This window comes from Pongo pygmaeus, chromosome 7 (genome assembly GCF_028885625.2).
Source record: "Pongo pygmaeus isolate AG05252 chromosome 7, NHGRI_mPonPyg2-v2.0_pri, whole genome shotgun sequence".
Lineage (NCBI taxonomy): Eukaryota > Metazoa > Chordata > Mammalia > Primates > Hominidae > Pongo > Pongo pygmaeus.
In genome coordinates, this window is record NC_072380.2 from 143,722,707 (window position 1) to 143,745,224 (window position 22,518).

General features: G+C 39.5%; 1 protein-coding gene across 3 annotated transcripts in view; it reads right to left on the reverse strand.

Annotated features, from left to right (window-relative positions):
- ADCY8 (adenylate cyclase 8) overlaps window positions 1–22,518 on the reverse strand; it is a 260,213-nt gene that overhangs the window by 84,859 nt on the left and 152,836 nt on the right. For 2 of the 3 annotated variants that reach the window (XM_054499607.2, XM_054499608.2), the window contains exon 8: window positions 14,072–14,269. The exons of the other annotated variant lie outside the window; for it this stretch is intronic. In XM_054499607.2, the coding sequence (XP_054355582.1) occupies window positions 14,072–14,269 (198 nt within the window). The remainder of the gene's footprint in view (window positions 1–14,071; window positions 14,270–22,518) is intronic. 3 annotated transcript variants of the gene reach the window in all.

Below are 22,518 nucleotides of genomic sequence, written 5' to 3' on the forward strand. Positions count from 1 at the left end.
TGTAGATTATCATCCGATGACCCTCTCTGCTTTATCTGGGAAAGTGGGTTTCTTTTCTCTGGTCCTAAGCAGGACATCTCAGGATTCTAAACACCCTCAAGTTGAACACTCAGATCCTGAGCCTGAGAGCTCATTGCTTTGCAAAGGCTTCCTTTCCATTGTTGGCCCATGATCCTATGAAAAGATCCTTTCCTATAGATCCCAAGCCTGAGTCTCTGTGACTCCTTTTATGAATGTTTTTTACGGATGACTTAAAAAATGTCACGTAATCATCATTTGTCCAGACTAAAGTTGCATAAGATATTATATTTTCAATTTTCTTCAGATGGCAAATTGGGTGGAGACAAAGTATGAAGACTTACTTTGCTTTTAGATCTGTCACTATTTTATTGTGAGCAAAGTCAATTTCTTTGAATCTTACTTTTCTTATCTGTCAAATGGGAACATTAATATAGTTCATAAGTTTGGCGTTAATGTAGTTCATAAGTTTGAAGCATTATTTTCCTGTTTGAACTTCAGTGCCTAGCATAACCACATAAAAGAAGAATCTTATAATTGTGAAGTTGACATCATCAAATATAAAATACTGTGTTTCAGAATGTGGTGCATTGTTACTCTGGAAATGCAAGGAGAGCAGGACTTCGAAAAGAAAATTCCTAATAGGCTCAGAATGATAGAGTAGTGATATTGAGTAGTGATTCATTTCACTTCCTCTTGACTTGTAAAGGTCTGAACACTCTGGCACATAGCTTTATTAAGTTAGTTGTGTGCTTATGCCTGCCAAAGTTAAAGACTCCTTGTCTCATCCCTGTTCTGTCCTCACCTGGCCCCACTTATCCTTTTATATCTCAGTTGTGAGCATGAACTAATCAAGAGCTAGATTAACTGGATTTGAATCCCAGCTCTAACACCTATGCAACCTTGGACAAAATCTTTAAGCTTTCTATGTCTGTTTCCTTATCTAGAAAATGATATAATAATAGGAATTATCTCATAAGGGTTACTGGGAGAATGAAATGAGGTAATACATATAAGATGCTTAGAACAGTGCCTTGCACGGTAACCCTATATAAATGTTACCTACTGTCAATCAATTAATTATACTTATTTTATTTCTATACTTTCATCTATGTGAAGCTTGCCTTTTCAATGGTGTTGCCTTGCAGGATGCTGTCTTCTATTCCTCTGTACAGTATTGTACCTTGCACTCAGCGGTGACCCCAAAAGTGTTGACTCATTTTTCCACTATGTTATAAAAGATTCTTCTAAAGAAATTATGATCTCATGTGTGTGTGTTTTATTTAACTTGGAAGAAGACCCCACTCTCATTATTCCCCTTGCTTCTTGAAAGATTACCCACCACTGGGTAGAATTGTTAACTTTTCTAGGATCCTTAGGAAAAGTGTTCTTGGAAATGACCTGTGAATCCTTATAATTTACTGAGCCCTTGGTCTACAAGAGAACTTGGCAATCACACACACACATGCACACGCGCACACACACACACACACATATGTATATATATATATTTTTTTTTTCAGATAAGAAACTTGAGGATCAGAGATGTGAAAGAGCTTGTCATAGTCAGTTGGTGGCAAAATTCAGACACTTGGAACAAATTACAAATACTTCTTCGGAGATCTTAGATTAGGATTTGGAATATTATTATTTCTCAATCTTTAGGGTCTTAGTTGATTCAAAAAAAGGTCAATATCTAGGATAAGGAATTTGAATAATAATGACTAATATCTAGTGCAAGGCTGGTGCTGTGCTACATGCTTTACATGAATGTTCTCATTTAATTATTACAACTCTTGAGGAAGGTGTTGTTTATAATATCCTCACTTTGTAGATAAAGAAACTGAGGATTTGAATAACTGAGCAACCACACCTTCACAGATTGCAAATAGAGAATCCAAAGAGTTTGGCTCTAGAATGCAGGAACTCACTGGCTACTGCTTCCTTGCTATTTTCAGAGTAAGGCTATCTTGTTCATAGGTGCATGATCAGATTTCTTGGGTATATTTCAGTGATGCAGTTTATGATATACAGAAAGGGAATGTGTTAAAAATTTGGGCCTATGTAAATCTTGGTTAGAATGAAAGTAAAGCATATGGGCAAAGAATGGACATTAGAAACAGCCTAAAAGTTAGTTTAATAAAATTCCACTGCTGTATTTTCTTGATTGATGAATGGGTCCTCATCACAATGCAATGCAAAATACTGAGCCCCTTTTTAGGCCAGGATGGGTGAACTGATAATAGGGAAGAAAACAAAAGACAGTAGATTCTATTTAAATGCAACAGAAGGAGAGTGACCACAATCTTCAAATGATAAACAAATCATTTCAAAAATGAAAATTCCTATTTGATTTGATGAAGTTCAGACCCATTCCTTCCAAGGAAGTGGAGCAGATAAACTTGTGTTTCATTTTGTTCATGTCTGGGGATTCTGGCCCTGAATTATCTTGAAAGACATATTCAGAAATGAAATCCTAGTCATGAGGGTCAATGGGTTTTTAGATCCACCACAAAGAAGCTGGGAAACCCCAGTCTGATCACATGCAAAACAAATCTATTTCAGATTTCTTATCCACAGAGAGATGATCAGGGAAGTTCGCTTACAGAGGTGATGGACAGAGCTTCCAGCCTTCCATGTTTCCATGCCTGGGATAGTCCTAAGAACTCTTCCTAGGTGAGGGGGAGGAAAACCGCAGTGCTTTCCTAGACTCTCCATTTTGACTGTAAGCTAAAAGGCACTGAAAGATTCTTACATTTCTACAAGATGTAGAAGATGCTTATAACTAAAACAATTATCTAGTTAATTGCCTAAACTGTAACTGTACTCTATCTTTTTTTTTTTTTTGAGACGGAGTTTCACTCTTGTTGCCCAGGCTGCAATGCAATGGTGTGATCTCGGCTCAACGCAACCTCTGCCTCGCAGGCTCAAGTGATTCTCCTGCCTCAGCCTCCCGCGCAGCTGGGATTACAGGCATGCGCCATCACACCCAGCTAATTTTTTGTATTTTTAGTAGAGATGGGGTTTCTCCATGTTGGTCAGGCTGGTCTCGAACTCCCAACCTCAGGTGATCTGCTCGCCTCAGCCTTCCAAAGTGCTGGGCTCACAGGCGTGAGCCACTGCGCCTGGCCACTCTGTCTTTGTATCAAAGATTGTAGGTGAGATTACAGAATCTTCTAGGTGGAGTGAATTGTATTTGTCATCTTGCTCCAATCTTTACTAATGCCAGTTTAACTCACTAATATCTCTCAGGTATAAGCTGTTAACTCCTGCTTGAATATTTCCAGTGTTGGGGGAAATCAACTCCTCACTTGGGAGCCAATTTCATCTTTGGATAAATTTAGTTTGATTAAAGAAAATTTTCTAGCACATCTTTTATTAGTATATACTAATATATTTGTAAAAGAAAATTCTCAACTGGGATAACCTGTTCATTTTGCATTAGTGGATGAAAAAATTTAACCACTGCTCTGTTGTTAAATTCATGCATTCTGTAGCACGGCAGTAGCATAGAGCATCCTTAAAATAGACCATTTGGGCTGGGAGCGGTGGCTCATGCCTGTAATCCCAGTGATTTGGGAGGCCGAGGTGGGTGGGTCATCTGGGGTCAGGAGTTCGAGACCATCCTGGCCAACATGGTGAAACCCTGTCTCTACTAAAAATACAAAAATTAGCTGGGTGTGGTGGTATGCACCTGTAGTCCCAGCTACTTGGGAGGCTGAGGCAGGAGAATCACTTGAACCCAGGAGGCAGAGGTTGCAGTGAGTGGAGATGGCGCCACTGCACTTCAGCCTGGAAGACAAGGCGAGACACTGACTCAAAAAAGAAATAAATAAATAAAATACACCATTTGGATACAAGGCATAATTGCAATGAGACTAATTTTCAGTAATTTTTAAATTTCAAAATAGGCCATCTTCTTTATCTTGGTTCCTACACCAATAAAATTGTTATTAAGATCAATTCTATGAGTGACAGGTGAGTGTGCAGAATGTCTCACTGACATATTTCTTCCCAAGTAAACCGGCCTCTGAACAAATGTGGATTTAATCATGTTAAGTTGACTCACAAGGAAACATGCTAACAGGCGTTTAAGATCGACGGGCTTCAGAAGTGCAAGGCTGGGAGGACACCTGCCCAGGGGTGACAGAAGACCCTAGGTTGGTAATACATTTCCTAATGTTATGCTCTTCCTTGATAGTGGGGTTAGACTGGGCACATGAGAATTTCAAGAAGAACTTATAAAAACCTTCCAAACCACCATTCTTCCAGCTCACCCTCCCCAACATCTTCCATCCTTGGGAGGAAGAACTCTTCCTTTCTTCACTGGTCCAGCCCCCCACCCCCACCCCCAGCCATGGAGAAGCCAAGAGAGTGGTAACTATTGCTATATTCCTTACCTAGAAGTCCCTGGTTGTAGATGATAATGATGTCTACACATGAAGCATTACAATTGCTTCAGTGACCAGGTCATGTCAATGGCCTCATAATTCTGTAATTCTGTATTACACTATTATAGGTGAAATTGGCTCTTCTGACTCTGAAAATGCTGGCTTTATGGGACTGGAACTGGCTAATTGATCTGATTAAAAAATACACACAGAATGGCACTTGATATCATTTGACTACCTAGAGGGTGGTAGAAACAGCTGTTATTTTGCAAGGTAATATCAAGACAATAAAGGAGTCCTATAAGGCTACTGTCTGATTAAGGGATGGATTTCTTCCCTAAGCCTCTTTGAAACCTGTCCTTCACATCTGAAGGAGGAGGCCAAGATATTCATACTATGTTGGGACTTACTAGAGCAGTAAAAACTCAAGAGCAGCCTGATGCTATAACAGAATGAATCTTTAAAAATTATTTTAATAATAAGATCATGAAAATGACTAGGAGATATGTGATTTAGAAAAATGAAAGAGAAAAGCTGAGACCATTTGGTTCATCCTTCATGTTCCTATTTCTGTTCATCTAAATAAGACATGGAGTGGTTCAACAAATTCTGAATGTCTCCAAGACAAAAATGAGCGTTTTGCTCATTACCCAATTCCAGAGTCCAACATCGTAACCCATCAGAAAATTCATTCGCTTAGCCTTCTTTTCTTTGCCCAGATTTCTCCTTTATTATTTTATACTAATCATTACAACTCCAATAAAAGTTGATGGGATGAAGTAAGAAACATTTTAGAGTTTATGATTCATTTTTCTTGAAGTTTTTAAAGCCTCCATTTAACTTTGATTTTCTTTATAAACGACAGAAAAAAACTGAGAGACATTCTGGACATAGCTAAGAACCAATTGTACTGAGACAAATAATTATCTAAAGATTCTCTTGTGTGGCAAATCCTTGGTTTTATGTGGCTGCTAACCAAAAAAAGAAGTAACATTAAATGAATGTTTTTGAAAATACTCAGCACAGAACTTGGTTCATAGTAAGCACTATTTACAATAGTTATCATAATATAAAACTGGCAAAAGCTTAGTTGTGTGTAACAAATGAAGCTCACTCAACTTCAGTTTTGTTTAATATGAATTTGATCTTTCTTTTTTTTTTTTGAGATGGAGTCTTGCTCTGTCACCCAGGCTGGAGTGCAGTGGTGCGATCTCAGTTCACTGCAATGTCTGCCTCCCAGGTTCAAGTGATTCTTGTGCCTCAGCCTCCCGAGTAGCTGGGATTACAGGTGTGTGCCACCACACCCAGCTAATATTTGTATTTTTAGTAGGGGCAGGGTTTTGCCATGTTGGCCAGGCTGGTCTTGAACTCCTGACCTCAAGTGATCCACCCACCTCAGCCTCCCAAAATGCTAGGATTACAGGCATAAGCGACCACTCCCGGCCGGGTTTGATCATTCTAGGTGGCTATTTCTGGCTTTATCTTCTCTTGAGCCATCTTGTCACAAAACTACCTCCTTGATTGCTCAAGCTAATCAGCCTTTTTTGGGATACACAGTTCAAGGGTGGTTCGAGGACTCATCACACCTTCTCCCACTGGTCTAAGAGAAAAAATGTTTCATGTGTTCATGTATTCACTTATTTGATTCTTACGCGTTCGTGTATAGCTAGGGTGATAGAGTTGCCTTTGTTTTCAGGCTACCTTTATCAAGATCGTGTCTGTTGCCAGAAACATGAGGTGGATTGTTTGTATATGTGTGTGTCTATATATGTGTACATGTGTGACATGTGTGGATATTTGTGTGTGTGTGTGGGGCAGGGGGGAATGAATAGAGGATAAAAGAAATGTTCATGGTTTTAACTTTTTTTTTTGTCTCTACGCTATATTTGCCATATGCATTACTGTATAACTCCTCCCTTGCAACCCACTGGCTGCATCCTTCATGAATTTCAAACTGTATGAAAATCAGGTGCTTAGGAGAAAGACAGGGTTTTTCAAGGTGTGGCAGAAGTGGTAGAATAGCTTGGGAGACACAGTGAACTCTACTTGAATCCCCACTCTGCCGCCTTCTATTACTGTGGGCCTTGGAAAAGCTGCTCAAACTCTCTGAGACTCCCTTACCTGTCAAATAGTACAATTAGTACCTCCATAAAGGAAGTTGTGACACTTAAGTAAAATGAGGTAAAACATTTAAAATAGTCACGATAGGGCCTGATATGGTAGTAAGTGATCAGCAAATGCCAATTTCCTTGTCACATTGCTGCCTCAGTTGCAATTCATTGCAGCCTCCAAGGCACTTAAGTATTATCTGTATTTCATCTGCACCACCTTGCAAAGTGGCCATTATCATGCCCAATTTTAGGATGGGAAGTTCCCAGATCACAAGCCAGAGTGTAAGTTCCCAGGGCACAGAAGCTGTGGCTTTATGTCTTCCTATATCATCTCAGTATAAGATGCCCAATGGAGTGGACACAAACAGAATCCAAACCAAGCATACTGAATGCTCTGAGCTGTTCCTGATGGACTTCCCAAGAATCAATAGCGTGAATGCTCTGAGCTCTGCTGGAGGCACTTCCCAAGAATCACTAGAGTGAACACTCTGAGCCATGCCTGATGGACTCCCAAGGAATCACAAGAAGTGTGGACAGAAAGACAATCTTTTGCAGGAGCATAAAGAAACCCATATGTGAAATATCTAATCCTTGGCTAGCTTGTCCTCATAAGAAGAAAAGCATGGCCTTTGGGAATGATCAAACACCAATCATCCTTGAAGAGAGAAACAATCCTTCTTATCTTTTTTTGGAAAATAATGATAATAAGGATCTTAGAATAATCAAATCATTTAGAGAAAAGACAAGCAAATGACACCTACAAATTTAAACACATCTCAGAGGCCAAGGTGGTCACTGCTTGTGCTCCAATGATCCTGGGAGATTGATGGAAGCACCTCTTCCAATGAGCTACAAGGCTGTACTTGCTTAGATTAATGACAGTTGGAACCCTGGTACCCTGGGATACAAGACACATTAAGATCTCGGCCCATGTGAGATTTATCTTAAAGAGGGTCTTGCCTTGTGCAGGTTTGGGTTGGCAGAGGATTAATTAGAAGGACAAGGGAAAAGAAAGACTATTGCATTTATACAAAGTTCTGTTATATGAATATTGTGCCATTTAATTTTCACAACAACCCCTAGGGGCAGAAAATCATACTCATTTCAATGAGATCAAGCCCTTTGCTTTGTATCACCCAACTAGTACTGGGTTCAAGTCAGGAATCCAGTCTATGTTCTTTCCTCTGTCTTTCAACAAAGACTAAATACTGGTGAGCGAAATGAGGATTTTATACGTGTGTGTGGGTATCCTTTTGAGTGACAGAAAGATATCAACTTGTCATTACCCATTATTGATCAGTAAACTAATCAACTGTCCTTTATGTCCACTTCTATTTCCAAAGTGAGACTTGAACTGAGGTCTAGTTGATCCCAAAGACTGTGGTCCTGAAGCCATTATTAGCCTCATGGAGACATCCCCTCTAGATTTGTTAAAAGCCATATTACCCTTGAGTTAGGACCCGGGGACTTTTTGATGTAAGCTGATCTCTGAAGATGTGGGGCAAGTGACCAGCCCGAGTCTCATGTTCAATCAAGGACAGAGAAAGATGGCCAACAACCTAGAATAACAAAATCCAAAAAAGAGTATTTACCAAAATGCAGGTCTTCTTGCAAAATCAGAATCTTGGAGGCAGAGTGATGGGATGGTACCTGCATTTCAAACAAGATCCCCAGATGATTCTTAAGTTTGAAAACTATTAGCTCTGAGACAGAGTTTTAGGACATAAATTTGTCACAAGGACAAAGGATGCCTTTTCTCAAAACAATTAAGAATCAAGAGGAAAAATGTCAGAATTAAAAGAAGGAAGGAACTTTAATCTTCCTTGATATGGCTTGATTGTAACACTTTACCCACAAAAATACCCATATCCAAAGCATAAATACCCAATCAATTTTGAAGTATATATTAAACATATCTTAATCTTTATTCAAGATGAGGAAGTCACCTTATTATAAGGTGATAATATTGTTTTTGGAACACTTAGCTTAATGAAATAATTCCAAATAAGTGTTCCTATGTTATTAAGCTCTCTTAAGACACTAAAGGTTTTGGGTTGGCTACTCTGGCTTGGAAACATCCATAAGTAAATGTAATTAATTGTCTTCCCTATCCTAAGCCTCATTCAGAGCCATTTCCCAGAAGAGAAGTGAGGACCAGAGGCTGAGAAACATCATCTTCTTGTAAGTGTTCCGAAAATGGAAGGGCCCAAGATAAGCGATCCCACAAAAGGTTAAGTTCCTCAGTGTGTAAAGAAGGCTCACAAATGAAAAAGACAAAGGTGAGCACTGCAATAAAAGATTGGCGATGAAGACAAATGTGTAAATCATACCATCAAGGTACGAGAAATGTGCAAGTCACAAAAGGAGAACTGTAAAGGCCAAAATATGTACTGACAAACCTTCTACTGCAATAATAATTTAAAAAATAAAAACAGAAATGCCAGGCAGGTGCTGCTTTTTATTTCTTACCAAATTGACAAGTTTTTTAAAGTGTAAGCACAATTTTTGAGGGCAATTTCAAAATGACTATTAAGTATTTTTAAATGTGAATTCTCTTTCACCCACCCCTAGGATTTTATCCTAAAAAATAAATAAGCAAAAGCGCATAATTTAACTATGAGAATAGTCATTACAACATAGTTTGTAATTTATAATAGTGAAAAACTTTTTTTAAAAGCCTGAAATGGTTAAATGTGCAATGAGATAGTATGTAAATACTAAAATTACTGTGTAAGTGAATATTTAATAATGGGGAAAAAAGCTCAAGCAAAGAATGTTTAACACTATGCTATGAAGCCCTGTGCATACAATGGTCTATTTTTATAAAAATTGTTGATATGGTTTGGATCTGTGTCCCCACCCAAATCTCATCTTGTAGCTCTCATAATTCCCACATGTTGTGGGAGGGACCCAGTGGGGCGATGACTGAATCATGGGGGCGGGTCTTTCCTATGCTATTCTCGTGATAGTGAATGGGTCTCATGAGATCTAATGGTTTTTAAAATGGGAGTTTCCCTGCACAAGCTCCCTGTTTGCCTGCTGCCAGCCACATAAGTTGTGACTTGCTCCTCCTTCACCTTCCGCCATGATTGTGAGGCCTCCCCAGCCATGTGGAACTGTAAGTCCAATAAACCTCTTTCTTTTGTAAATTGCCCCATCTTAGGTTTGTCTTTTTCAGCAGCATGAAAATGGACGAATACGGTTGTGTGCATAAGTCTATAGATTCACACTCATGTAAGACCAGAATGACAGATGCCAGAATGGTAACAGTGGTTATGCTGGGTTGAAAGATCCAAAGAGATTTCATTTTTTTCTTTTTGCCTTATACTTAGTATCAGCTTTTACTGGTGAAAATGCATTCTTCTTTTAATAAGAAAATATCCAATAAGAAATATCCAATAAGGAAATACCAATGTGATTGGTAGCATCTGACAGACACATTAAGTTTTCTACATCTCTTTACCATAGTTCTGATCTGTGCTTGCCCATGAGATCTGTAAGCCCACTTAGGAAATATCTAGCCTGGCTAAAGAAGGGCAAAGGATTCATCTGGGAAATGTGGGAAGAGCTGAAGAAGGCCTTTGGCAACTGCAATAGGTCTCCTCTCCCCTATCCAGAGGTCTGCTTAGAAAGTCCTGATGATTGGCTGGGTAGCGAAGGAAGATGTTGAGTCACTAATTCTAACGTGGCTGAGGCCCAAGCCTTGGGTCACATGACCTGTTACATATCATCCACACTGGGTGATTTTTTAGAGTGAAGGGAGGTGATACTAATTTCACGTTGTAAAAATAGACATCTACTACTCTCCTGGGCAAACCAGCACATATGGCCACCATGGTGATAGGAAATTCATAGATTTATAGCGTTAACTGCTGAAGCGGTCAGCAGCTGTCCAACATCCTCACTTCACAGATAAAGAATCCAAGGACTAGAGAAGGAAAGATGTGTTTGCTAAGCTACATGAGTCATGAGCATACTGTTCTGAAGCTTAACTCAAAAGACTCCTGTGAGGGAGCAGGGAGTGAGCCACTTTTGAAATTCCATGGCAGGGAGTACACAGAACTTTTATTCTCCGCTGAAACTCCACTAAAAAGAGTCAGATCAAAATTGACCCATGCCTTTCGGCTCTTAGAGTTCACAGAAAATATCCTGAAAACAGCTACAGGGGGTGAGGCAGTCTTATCTAACCTTCTTCAACTGAGTCTTTATTCATTTCCTTATTCATTCAACAAGTATTTATGCAATACCATGAATTATATAAAAGTCCTGTTTCACATAATGTTGTGGATAGGCATGCCAATTATTATAGGCAAACGTGACCAGGGAATGTCTGAATGATATTTCTATACATTTCAATGGAGCTTTGTTCATTTCGGTGTTTGAATATTTCAGTGTTCTCATAAAGGTGGAAAGGCAAACGGGTTCCTATATTCATTTGTCTTCTTATTGTTCAAACAGAATAAAGCCTTTTCTTTCCTACAAAGATTGCAAAGGAACAATTATTTTTCCGTTTCCATTTTTCCTTTCAGAAAACATACTTTTATGGTCCAGACTTCTTCCCAAGAAGAAGGGTAGGGCAGTGGGAAGAGAAAAGGCTTTAGAATCATAAATATTGTATGTATTTTAAAAATTCTAAGATATATATTCTTAATAAAAATGTTCAATTTTCCTTAAAATGTACACCTTAACATCTTTGAAATCAGCACGCACCTTATTATCAGGGGAATCCTAAAATCTTGAGTTCTTTCCAGGGAGGTTTGCAATTGCTTCTGTGGTCACCAGGTGGCAATATCAACCCAGGATCATTTTAAATTAAATTATCTGATAATTTTTTTTTTTTTTTGGTCCACATTCAAAGTGTGAATTCGTGCAGCAAACCTATGCAGATTCCATTTTGGAGTTTAAATTCTTGGGGAGCTTCTTCCCTTTATTTAATCAATACCAGGGTATAGGCATATGGGTTTCCTCACTACCCTTGTCTAAGGGGGTTGCCCCACCAGCCCCTGAGCCCCCCATATCCTTACCCTGAGGGTGTAAGCCCAGTTTATTAGTGTGTGTGTATATGTGTGTGTGTTTCCTCTTAGAAACCCATATTGAGGTGTTTTTTTTTTTCCTTTCTGAGAGCTGCATAGAAAATAGAGCATCTCACAGTTGATGACACCTTAGAGTCAATGAAATACAGTAGCTGGATTTTGAGATCTAAGATCTCTACTTAACCTCTTAGAGGTTCAGTTTTCTCTTTTGTAGGTTGAATAGTAAACTGATATATCTAACAGCAAGCACAGAGGAACTGCATATTAATGCTATTTTCTGATTCTGGAATCCTATGTATTAGAAAGCCTTGTTTTAATTTTGTTATGACTCTAGAACCCTTTCCTACTTAGCCTCTCCTGTAAACTCCCACTCTATGCCTCCCACTGCATCCAAAGTTTGACAAAAGGAAAATGAAGACAGCATGGGATTATCTTCTTCGTACGAAACCCTGGGAAATCAAGTCCTGGGTACTCCTGGCAGAGGCAGCATAGTCAACAGACAAGAGCAGTGGCTATGGCATCACGGTGGGCTCCGATTACAGTCCCTCTCTGACAGTTTGACTTTGGGAAAGCTTCATAATAGTTTCTCCATGTCTCCTTTCACCAAGTATAAAGTGAGACTCATAATAACATCTGCTTTTTATTACTGTTTTTGCCAGTTGATTTATGCAGACAGCTTAGAAATCGTGCCTGGTACTTGGTAAATACCCAATGAATGTTACTTGTGATATATTCTCTGCTCAGCAGTAACAGTCCCTAGAGATGGTCTCAGAGCAGGAGTCAATGAAGAATATCTCGGTGACAGGAGAGGAGTGATCATTTACTGATGTGTCCTGTTGCCGTCACCACTGGGGAACCCATGCAATGCATAGCACAGGCTAGTTGGTCTGTGGCTAGACTGTCAATGGGCAAGTCCTGTGTTTGTTCAGGGTGCTGCCCTCTGGCTCTTCTAGAAGAATCTTCCCTGGTCACAGAAATCAACCTCAGGCACGCTGTGCCTCCCTTAGGTCCATTTCTGCTCCAATACCAGATGGCTGCAGATGAGATGTGAATGCTATTAAATAAAACGCACTAGAAACTATTTGTAGTATGCAGGGGTTAGGTTATTAGTGAAGCAAGTACATCTTTAGCAAAAATAAATAAAAGCGTTTTGTATAGCTCTGGACACAGGTATTTACACAAGCTAATTGAGAAGTTTCTTTGTAAAGCCATCTGCTCTTCATCCTAGCTTCTTCAGTGCAGTAACCAGGAAAGAAAATGCATTTAATTTGGACCTTAAGCCCTTAATTAGATGACGAATAAGAGAAGTGTGTCTGCTACTTTTTTTGTGGGGGTTGAGTGAGGCAAAATGTTTCTTTTCCTTTTGTTTTGTTAGTACATAGACACAATCCATCTCAAATTGGGAACTGTAGGTGAAGGTATTAATTTTGGAGTCTGCAATCCTTAGGTAGCTATCAAAGAAGCTCATTGGGAATGCCGTATATGCACAGAATTGTGAATTCTCTAAACTAAGGAAAGCAAATCTCCCAGGCAGCTGAACAAACTTACAAAAAAATTGCTCACTGGAGCTTTACAGAGTATTGAATCAAACTCCTGAAATTTGCTTGTAGATTCCCTGCTGTTCCTGCCCGAGGCTCCTGCAGATGCCAGGCACCTCTTATGCTCAGTCAAGGAAGGTCTGTCAACTTCTATCAGCACAAAGGAGCAACCCAGTTAAGCAGGGTCGGCACCCCATCTGCCCACTCCCTTCTCCAGTTCAAAGCTGAGGTGGGGGAGGGGAATGGAAAAAGTCATCATTAATATGGTGATAGCTGCCATCCTTGAACACTTTACTTAATCAAGGTATTGCCCTGAAGACTTTCATATTAACTGTGAGGTAGGTGCATTCATTATCCTCATCATACAGAGGGGAACTCACGCTCAGAGAGGTTACTTTACTTATTCTAAGGTCACATAGCAAGAAAGTGGCAGAGGTGGAATTCAAATTTGACTCCGAATCCACAACCCATCTTCTTTCTACTATGCCTAGGTCAGAAGACTCTGAGGCAGCAGACAACTGGGAAAAGGGGAAAATAGATATCTAAAATCTAAGAAAGACAGTGTTTATCACTGATGCTTACATCAAGTTATTGGGTGCCCTCATTTATTATGTTAAAATGGTTGCAGCTGATGTGAATTCATCTAAAAGCAAAGGTAAGTGGCTGTTAATGCCACTTGGCTTAATAATCTCAGTGGAAGAAACTCTTTTTGATGCTTACTGAGTTAAAGGAGTCTTGTTCTTTGAGTCTTCTTTTTCTTAAAGAGCAAGCTGATGTTCTCTTAATCTAACTCTCATTTCCTTTCATGACCTTTAGTCTACTCATGATTTTCAAAGAGAAAAATGAAAGACAGTACCAAACCAAACCAAAGCAAACAAACAAACAAACCAAAACCACAGCCCCTGGGCTCTCTCTCTAGTCCCATGAACATTTACAACAATTTACTCAGAAAAAGAGGCGCTGTGGAGACCCAGCTCTACCTTGTGCTCCAGGCTGGAGTCTTTAAACATCAGTGAGAATGGCTTGATATGCTCTCTTCTCAATTTATCGCCACTCCGCAAGTCGATGGTATGTTCTATTCTCTTGTTAATTTCCTCAGGCCCAGACTGGACATGCAAAGCTTGTGCAAGATGGTTTGGAAGCAGATTTATTGAATTTCTTGTTAGGGCAGCCAGAGTCTAGGGGGAAAGCACATGCAAACACAATAAACCTGCTAGTCCCCTTTAGATAAAAAAGAAATGCAATGTTTTTAGATCATGTTGCATTGCAAACTGTAATAGCATTCCATGCAGTTGTATTCAGTGAAACCTACAGAAGTTGATCTGATAGCATTTGGTGCAGAGAAATACAACCTGGCAAAATAACAAATCCAGAGGGACACTTCCTTTTTCTCTAGGCACACTGAATTCCTTTGGTTGAGGTATTTGGAGAGTTGTTGGCTTAGAAATGTTAATCAAGACCCTTTCTCTAACCAGGCACAACCTGGGTATGAGAGAAAGAGAACCAAAAAAAATAACAGGAAGTAAATATATGTTAAAAGTCCACAAAAATGATCATCTCCAACTGAGTAGATTCCACATTTTCATGTGACCTTTCATTTAATGGTGGTGGAGAGACTTGGGGTCTTGTGGCTTGCATTTTTTTTTTTTTTTAGCATTACTCATAGACAGCCAAATATGCCAGGATCTGCCCATTAAACTTGATAAAGATTGCTAAATTTTGTACTTCGCTAATATGTCCCTCCCTCAGCATAGGCCATTATATATCTATATATTCATATAGATATATGTGTGTAATTTCTTTTAGGTAAAAAATGCAAGCAAGTTGCAGCCTCCCACCATTTCACAGGGTTACACAGCACGAGATGGGGAAAGGCATAACCACCATGGTTGGTCACTGGATATGGATACACGGACGCAGAAACTGCATTGGCTTACGAAGACACACCAGGTTTGGCAGGGAGACCTTTTCTCTTGGTGATTCAGTAGCCAGGATAAGATTAACTGGCTGGATCTAGCCAAATGCAGTGTTCACTCACAGCACCAATTTAAGGCGGCTTCTTAGACCAAAAAAAAAAAAAAAAAAAAGTGTGAGTTGGACCTGAAGGGATATAGGGACAAGGAAGCCCAACCCATCCTTCCAAGAGATCTTCTTGAGGGAAAGTAGAGGATGCCACACATCTGTAGAGTGAGTAAGGAAGTGAAAATTCTCTGCCTCTATACACACTCACTGCATTTGCTTTTCTCTGCCAGCCTCTCAGCTTGGCTATGTTTAGAACACAGGCTAGATGAAGATAAGATTATAGAGTCATCAAATGGCAGCCTGTGAGAGGTGACATAGGACCTTGCAGATCCTCTTGCCAAACCTTCAGATATCAATGAGCCTCAGAGAGACTTGCTCATTTGCCACCAAGCCAGATCTGCTGACTCCAGGACCACAGCTGGAGTCAGGAGCTTTGACCTCTGTGAAGCCATCCAGCCCACCCCATAAGGATTCTCCCTATGGTGTTATTGAACCCTTCATTTTAACCTTCATGAAGATACTCAATGTAACATAAATTTAAAGCTTCTAAAACATTCTATAGCAGGGCTCATCACAGCTAGAATTTACTGAAACCCTCTTCTCCAGCCCTAGAATAAAGAATAGAGCTGCATGTGCCAACATGAGAAAGCAAAGTATATGCTCTTAGGGCACTGAAGCATATAATTTCAGCTCTGAGTACCAAGGAGACTACTATAGAGAAAAAAAATAGATGTTAGTGGGGAGGCATGTTAGGAGAAGGGCTGGAGCACAGACAAGGAAGCCAGAACCAATGTTCCGGATAATTGAACAGCAGGATACATGCGGGGCCAGAGAGTTTAGTCTCTGGAATTAAATGCTATTAGTGCAGCATCCCAGAAAGCAAAGGAAGCTGAACTGTCGGCCACTTGGTGGATTTCTCATTGGTTTTTTTGGTCGGAAGTTTTTTTCATATGGCATGGAAAGTGATAAAACTCCATTTTCCATCTTGGAAAGGAGATGGAAGTGACAGTCCAGCTGTCCTTGTCTGACCATACATTCTGATCTTGGGATGCCAGGGTGCCCTTGTAAGTGCTTGGAGCTGGGGTCTAACAGCTGGAGATGAAATCTGCTACAACATCTAAGCACATTCATAGTTAGGCATCTCTCACTGTCTGATGTTTTTATTTGTATATGGTTTTCTTTCTATTAACTAAATTGAGCTTACCCACTCTACCAGTCCCTTATGCCTTCAGTGACTCTAAGACTTTTGGATTTCACAGAGGAGGGAGGTTTCAAAAAATAGTTTGGGGATTGATTTCTTTAAATTACAGTAGCAGCAGCAGCAGTAGCAACCACAGCTCTTTAATATGACCATTATGTAATAGAAGAAAGGGCATTTTTTTTTTCCTCAACAGGAATGATGTAATCTCAGAATAAAAGACAGTCCTTTACATTGAATGCATTTAGTTTAATAAATAACTATCTTCTTTGTCCTTATTTTTCTCATATTAATGTGAACTGGTGAAAATGTTAGCAGGAACCGATACTGGTATGTAGAGGACATTTGGAAGTTAGGAATAGACATTGCTTCCTGGTTGCCTGTGCTGTATTCAGCCGTCCATTCAGAGAAGGATTCTGCTGCCATTGGCCACTTCTGTAGGATAGAGACCAATGAAATCTCCTCCTTTCCAAACTCCCCTGCTCCTCTCCACATTCTATTGGCTGTCTATGTGGTTGCTTCAAATGAGACAGAAATTTAGAGGCATTCTTCTTTCTTTCATCACCACCACCAAGTTATAGGTAATAGTTGGGAAGGAGCTCCTTTCATCAAAATGTCAATAATGTGGTGGAGAATTCTTTTCTTGCCCATGTAGTTATTTTTATTCTTTGCAAGTGTTTTCCTAGCATTTTATGCAAGTAGTCAATTTTCAGTGATAATTTTTCTGATTATTTCCTCTGCCAATTACATATGACAATTACACATGCTGTTTGGCCAGCAACCTCTCTAGCACCTACCTCACTCCTTAGAAGTATATGTGCTTAAGGGAAGACCATCATTAACTTAAGAAGGCAAGCAAATTGAAACTAGAAAGGGACATCAGGAAATCATCTGCTTTCATTTAACCCCCAGTACACTGCAAAGCATACATGTCTTTGGGGCTCACTATGATTTGGGATTATCTCTGATACCCCTCTATTTCATTAGTCATTAGTAATGACCACTAAGATGTCACCTTCAGTGGGATAATGTTACCAACATAAAAAATCCATACACTGATATATTCACAGTGATTCATTTGTAATCAGTAGTGGAGACAGGTATAACTTGTCTTATTTGTCTATTTAGAGTCATTAGAGTTATACTGGAATGAGCTATTTTTAATAGAATAGGGCTTTCTCTTTTTAAGACTTACAGCACCAGTGTGAGCTAGACTGAGATCATGTTTAAAAATAGCATAAGCTTCCAAATATGATTCCAGTATTAAATTGACCTCCAAAATGTTGAGATGGTTCTTTCACATAAGCACCTTAAACAATTGCCTAAAGAATAGGACAAACAAATGGACAAAATGGAATAAAATGGAAAATGCCGTAGTACTTGACTATAATATAATACATATATAATAGAATACATATATTTGAACGTATGCGTCAATGTATGATTGAAGTACACATTGTATTTTTATATAATATATGTATATGTGTATACTTAGCTGGTGTGTTTGATATTTGAGATGTCAGATTGAAGCAGCAATGTAATAAATAATGTTATAAATGATATATTAAATAAATAATGCTATTCATTTACTTTAGCTGGTGTTTTAGATATTTGGGAAATCAGGTTGGAGCAGCAGAAATGGCAGAATTTGCAGCTGAGATGACCTCTCATGACTCAGTTTTTTCCCAAAAAGATGTTGAACTCCCTAGATTTATCCTAATGGAGATGCGTGCTCTCCTCAGGTATTTCCGTAAATGCTTCCTCCCTCACAGGTGCTTGAGACAGATCAAAGTGCAAATGAGAACCACAGTTCCTTCTGAACTCTGATGGTAGGATCTTGCTTGACAGTTTGGGGGTTCTGGTGAAAATTAGAATGAGAGGGTCAGGTAGCCCTTTGTAAATTGCATTTGAATGGGCTGGGGGAAGTCACAAATCCTCTTAAGCTCATCATTTGGTTTATGATCAGAAGATTCTTCTTTAGGGCTTGTCTTTTATCTGTGTTCCCAGTAAAATCCTACCTTTCTTGCAGATCCTATCACTTCATGGATTGTCATAAAATTTGGTATTCATTAATCAGTTTGTCACAGCAAATAATTCTTCCCAGCAAGATTGCAGGCTGAAGGTGTACTGTCTAGAAACATCCAGTTTTGTTGAGTCAAAACCATTTTAGGTCTTAGGGATCATATGCTCAAATCTCAAAAGACCCTTTAAAGCATCCTTATAGACACTGCAAATCAGCTTACATAGTTACAGTACTGGAGTGATCTACTTCATTGTTAGATCCTTCTAATTCACTCTTTTGTTAAAAAATATGTTTCAAGAAGCACAAGAATGATGAGATGCTTCATTACAAAATGGTTCTTTGGACCAATGAGTTTAGAAAATGTAGATCCATTATTTGTTTGCTGCCATTTCTCCTTACCTTAATTTGTCTCTTTTGTTTGCTTCTTTGTCCCCAGGGCCTGTGACAATGCCTGATACTCTGTAGTCACTTAAATACTTTGTAACCACAATAAATGTGTTTACTGAATGAAAAATTTCTTATATCTTCCTATCTCAGTACACTTTATTGAGATAAAGGCACTGATAAGTTCTGCAGAAATAAGACTTTTAAACTCTGCATCTTCCAAACTTTTTTGACCACAGATCCCCCTTTTCTTGAATTGCCTCTATATGTTTCATGGAATGCTATTTGGGAAACAGCGCTTTGAAGTTCTTCCTTGCTTTTATTCACAAGTTCCACACACGGGACCTGTTTCTGATCTCTGAACAAGATCTACATCCATCTCCCTCCATGTGGCTGCTTTCCAGTGTCCTTAGCTTTCTTCACCAGGCACATGAAATGCATTTCCCCAGTTGTTCCATAGGTGACATAGTTTCTACATATTGCACAATTCTTCTTAGTTTGTCCTTGCCTTGTGGGTACTACTTCACGGAGTATCAGACCCAATGCACGTGGCATCTGAACTTGTGGTGGAGCATGGACACCTAACATAATCTGACCTATTAAGTAGTTACTCATTTTATGTATTGAAACATGTAGCATCTAGGCATATATCCTACTGCTGCTTTAAAAAACAAATAAGACATCACCTTCTCCAGGAAGCCTACTCTGAGGCTGCAATTGTCCTTATCACCATTACTATGATTCATTGTAATTGTCTAATTAGGTGATTGTTTCTCTAGACTATGATCTCCTTGAGGCCAGGCACTGTGTTTTATCTATAACTGAGTCTCCGGCACCTGGTATATTTGCTAGGTTCGTAATAAGTGTGTATGAAAGGAAGGAATGAATGAGTGGATAGATGAAAGGTCAGGTGCCTTTATAAGAAGATTGTCCCTAGGGCAGTGTTTCTGGTCTTTCGCTGCAAAAGTCCCTTTAGTTTTTTTCTGTTCTCTCTCAAATGGACTTCAAATTTCGGAAAGATTCTGTTTACCAAACTGTATTAAATAAGAAGTAGTTTACTTTCATGCGATTTGATCAAATGCCTAGTTTTTCTCAGCATGAGATAAAAGGCACTACCAATGCAGTTAATATTCCAGCCAAGAGCAAGAGCCTTTAAAGGCAGCCTAATGACGCTTGTCAATGTGAGGTTTTATTCAGACTTTTGGAATCCAGAGAATGTCACTCCCATTACTACTTCCCAGTGCTGGCTGCTAGAGCACCAGAGACCACAGGCTGGCAAGGGGTAACCCTGAGCCTTTTCTGGGACCAGCACCTGGGCTAACTTCAGTTTGTGTGTTCTCCATGAGCCAGTTGTGGAAGGAGGTTAAGGTCATTAGTGAAAGCACTTTGTTCTTTATTAGCTCCTGGACAAGGCAGATGTGGTAGTCTTTGGATTTAGCTATAGTAGTTGTGACTGAGGTCTCACAGTGTGGGCTAACTCATTGCTGATATGGGAAAGACCTAGAGAGAACGCCAGGCTCAGCAGTCTCAAGGCACAGCTGTGCAGCTTCTGTCTTTCATGCTGAGATGTCCTAACCTTTCCCAAAGACTCTGCTTGTTTTCAGTTTCAGGCTGGAATCTTCATTCAGAAGTAGGTAGGGCCAGTAGTTTCCCCAGGTTATTCCTGGAGCATGCTTCCATTACCCCTGTGGCAGCATGTTTCTGTGCCTAACTTGGAAGCCTCTGTACCTCTATTTTAAACTTGCTGCCTGCAGCCTTTGGGTTGTGGAAAAGGCAGAGGTTCCACCTTTCAGTTCTTATCAGCTTCCTGTGTCCTACAAGACACAGGAAAAACAGTGAGCCTAAGTAAGAGTACCCCAACAGTGCACATTACAGTGATTCTTTCTCTACTGTTTGTTAAAATGCCAACCTAACCCCTGGAAGAGAAGGCTTCTACTTTAAAAAGAGTTATTTTGTGTTCTTTTTTTGATAAATTATAATAATATACAATTATATGGTACATTGTGATATGATATATGAATATGTTGTACAATGATTAGATTAACCTAGTTAATATGCCCATCATCTTAAATACTTATCATTTATTCTTCTTAAGAAAGCTCATACCTTGGGAAAGCTTCAAGGTGATCTAGTCTACAATGGTTTGCATTGAGGACCTCAGGGAAAATGCTTGTTATGTTTGAAAATGGCACAATTTTTTCCCCTCAAATCTGGGAATGGGGAGAGGTGAGATGAAATATTTTCCTAGTAAGAAAATGCTAAGTGGTATTTGAGTAAACATTGACTTGGGGAGCCCTTGATAAAATATCCACATGAGATTTCCAAGACCCTGTCTTATAACAAGTTTTCCTTCTTACGGGAGTGGAGGTCCTAGTGAATAGGACCATTTCCCATAAGCAAGGTATGTCAGTTAAGATTGTTGCAACTTTTCTTGTTTATACTAAGAGAAAATGAAACAGTACAACCAAATGATCTGTTTGATGCTTTTTTTAGTTAGAAATCATTTTTACTTTTCCTTTTATTTTTTGAATATTTATGTCACTGTAATCTGTTTTCCAAGAAAAGCAAATGAATGTTTAACGAGATCTTATTGTGGGAGGAGGTCTGTGGGATTCTGCTATGGAAAGCAGTTTAAGTAATTTTCATAATAGTCTCATAGCTTCTGCCCCAGGAAACAATATAACAAGGGTCAGAATGTCCATTCTGTTGAAATAATAGCCTAGACATTTCTAATAAGCCTACTGTAGGATTTCAGCACCCCTCTGTTGTCTGGTTTCCCAGTTGAGAGTAAACAATGTCAGTCTGGGGCTCAGGCCATTTGGGAAATCGTTGCTTCCCATCTTTAGGCAGAATTGGAAGTTTCCGACTATTGTCTGGATGCTAACTTTGATAGGGATGAAGGGATCTGTGACATCCTTTGATTGACTTTTGTTCCTTGGTGTCCTGAAATTTCAGTCTATGATGAAGAAAATAAAACAATGACATGGGAGGAGCCCCGACTCTGGCTGATACCACACTAGGCACACAACCTCACTCTTGGCCTTTCAACTAATATTGGTAAACTGGAGCATGAAAACAGTTTACTCATTTGGGGGTTTAGGTCCCAGGATATTCAAGCACAATGCTAGGCTGTCTTCCTGGTGTGCTTTGCCTGGCATTAAATGCCTCGCCTCTTGCTTCAGTCCAACCTACTCCTGGGTCATGGCTTTAGACACGGATGTACTCTCCTGGTTCTCTTGAGATGTGATGTGGGCAAGTGGTCAGCTGTGGCTTCTCTCCAGGTTCAACCACAATTCCAGGTGATTGGGCAGAGCTCTCAGGATAAGAAGACTCAGACCTCACAGAGGGAACTACCAACATTCTGGATTTTGTCCCTTAGACCTGGCCTAAGGACTCCAGCCAGGTTAACGTGGGTCAAGTAGGGTCTGACAATGATTTCCTTCTGCCTGAGAAGCTTGCCTGACTCTATTCCACCAATCTGTTAGCTAATCCTAGATGCTTGCCTCTGATATTATTCTTTGAGCTCCTTAAAAAGAAGATTCTCATCTCAGTTTGGGAAATGTGATTATGTCTGAGACATTACACACTTGGGTCATTTTTGTAAAATCAAAAAATGTTGTTAAACTTCTGCAGAATTGGCGGAAACAGAACTTGGCACACTCGTTTAGCTCCGACCGCTTTGACGCCACATGATTTGAGGCAAATTGTCAATTGAATTGAATTTTTAGCTTTTGAAGTATCACATCCGTAGTAATGTGTGGAACAGATATGCAAACTCCAGCACAGACTTCATCTCGAGA